Consider the following 2399-nt stretch of genomic DNA (forward strand, 5'->3'; position numbering starts at 1 on the left):
ACACGAGGGAAAGAAATCGAATCGAGAACGATAGTATTCGTGTGAAGCGGAAGACGTTGCAGGCTGTGCTCGAGGAGTGTCAGAGAGCTTTGGAGTTACTCAATCAGGCTGAGGTTAGTCCTGACGACGGCGACAACGGCGACAACGGCGATGGCATCGGGAATCGCGGTGATCAACCGGAGGAGGAATCGAGCAGAAAAGAAGAAGAATTGTCCTCATCGGATCGCGGAGATCCTGAAGCTGATGAAGTACGCATCTCTCTCTCTCTCTACCCCTCTCTAGTTTGTAGGACCTGGACTGAGACTAGATGAACGGAGGTATACTTTGTTATAGAGAGGGAAACTTGCAGACTCAGAGAGAAAGATGGGAATTGTCAATAATGTAGACAGACTTCTGTTTGCGTGTTTGATTCTCCAGGCTGGAGTTAATTTTGCTTACTTGATGATATTTATGTTGATGTGTTTTGGATGGGATTTGATGTTGTCGTAATATATTTTCCTTAAGAAAAGCCTGCAAGTTCTATTTCTGCGGAATTGGGTGTGATGCTAACATCAATTTGCTCGATGTTCCAGTGTGAATCTCTTGTTTAAGAGATGCATTCATCCGTACATGTATTCTTGTTCTTGCTGCATCATACAGTGGCTCGAGAAATGTTTTTATTCTGAAAATTCTCGCTTGTTTATTGATGCAATAATCAGTACACATGTTTTCTGCTTTGCCCGTGGCTCGAAACACGTTTGTATTCCGTATAAAAATCTGTTTTGCTATCACTGATGCCGTAACTTCATTTGTTGTGCAGTTGTATGATCTCATCAAATCTAGAGTTGTGTGCCACGACTTTCTCGAAAAGTTAGAGACAGCTCAAGTCCCGGTTCCTCAGCATGTTACCGGTAAGCGTTCCACGTCTTCTTTAATCAGTAGAATGCTCGTGGCCATCATAGCTATGTATCGCACCATTTTTGGCTATAGAGAGATTGAATTCAAAGTTCTTGCATTGCAGAAGATGGTAGCTCTTGGGATGTAGTTAGCAAAGATGATCTTTGGTGTGAGAAAAGTACGGGTCAACCCGAAGAAGATTATGTCCTTGTTAGGCAAGAAGATATAGTAGACGGCATTGCAAATTTTATGGCTACATATTTATCGTCACTTAAGCAGACAAAGGTATGTAATACCGAGCCTCGTACAGTTGTACTTGCTTTGCCCCGTGACAATAGTTTGACACGTTAAACTTATTCAAATGCTATGTTTTGCAGGACTTGACACCTGATCAACTTCAGAAAGGTAATCCAGAGTTGTCGCTTTCCCAAGCCACCGTCGATTTCTGGTTTTTAACACAACTAGGATATCGTTTTACATTTACACGAAAACCCGAACGCAGTCCGAAGGCTAAGTTCTTTTGGGATCAGAGTAATATTGACCTCCAAATTTCTTGCAGCACTCGGACGGATGTTTTCGGTGAAGAAGAGGAAAGGAAAGCTCCGAAGGGCCTGGGATGGGAGTAAAGTTGCTTACAACGTAGCATCATGGAGCGCAACCGTTATAGGGTAAATGAACACCCTTTCTTATGCAGAAAAACAAAACCCTAAAAAGATAGTTTCAACCGATTTTGATATAAAAACCTTTGTACATGCCGCTCGCCAATTTACGTATTTTGCTTATTTGCAGAATATACCAAAACCCGGTAATCCTCAGGGTCGCCTCGAAAGCCTTCTGGGCGTCATGTCAGGTCATATCGAAACTTGTCTGATCGATGAATTCTCAGAAATTTGCAGAACGGACTTCGCTCGTCGACTCGGTGTTTCAGGTTTGTTGATAAGATACACAGCTTTATATAATTCTAAATTTATTGAATGTGGTAACTCTATGCGATCACTGTAAATAGCATCCATTTCTATAAAATATAAGCATGCAATCTGTGATTTGTTATGGAATTCGTTGTTCCCATTCGGATAAAATTCCGCATCACACACACACACACACACACAGAGATATATATATTGACAACTATAGAGAAACACAAAAAAAAGGGTATAGTAGTGGAGAAACTTACTATTTCCTGTGTATGTATAATAATGTCTGAATGAACATCAAAAGCCCTCAAGATTCCAGATCCGGGACGATTTGCTCCACCCCGGCAGCGAAACCATCTTATGACGAAGTTGTCATCCCGTTTCCGGGGCAGACGAGCTAATGAGATCGGGTTTTCAGTAGTAGAAAGGCTTGTCCTTGTTAATAGCAGTGTCCTTGCAGAGAATGGATCGGACCTCCATAACCAATCTCGTAGGCTCGAGGTCTTTCTCCCGCAGCATGTTTCCGAGTAGCTGTTGCATTTGCGATGCGAACGTGTCAAAGCTTTGAATAAACAAACACGTGAATGAATAACAAGCTTTGAATAAACA

The 2399-nt window shown here is 42.0% G+C and overlaps 1 protein-coding gene across 2 annotated transcripts in view; it reads left to right on the forward strand.

Moving 5' to 3' along the window:
* LOC104800042 overlaps nucleotides 1–1931 on the forward strand; it is a 2408-nt gene extending 477 nt beyond the window's left edge. The window contains exons 2-7 of one of the 2 annotated variants that reach the window (XM_010522749.2): nucleotides 12–248; nucleotides 800–890; nucleotides 1001–1161; nucleotides 1254–1281; nucleotides 1436–1544; nucleotides 1666–1931. In XM_010522749.2, the coding sequence (XP_010521051.1) occupies nucleotides 12–248; nucleotides 800–890; nucleotides 1001–1161; nucleotides 1254–1281; nucleotides 1436–1544; nucleotides 1666–1747 (708 nt within the window). In that variant the 3' untranslated portion in view covers nucleotides 1748–1931. Of the gene's footprint in view, nucleotides 1–7; nucleotides 249–799; nucleotides 891–1000; nucleotides 1162–1253; nucleotides 1282–1435; nucleotides 1545–1665 lie in introns of both variants that reach the window. The other variant, XM_010522748.2, reaches the window with a different exon arrangement.
* Nucleotides 1932–2399: the final 468 nt, after the last annotated feature.

This window comes from Tarenaya hassleriana, unplaced genomic scaffold (assembly GCF_000463585.1).
Source record: "Tarenaya hassleriana unplaced genomic scaffold, ASM46358v1 Cleome64, whole genome shotgun sequence".
Classification (NCBI taxonomy): Eukaryota; Viridiplantae; Streptophyta; class Magnoliopsida; order Brassicales; family Cleomaceae; genus Tarenaya; species Tarenaya hassleriana.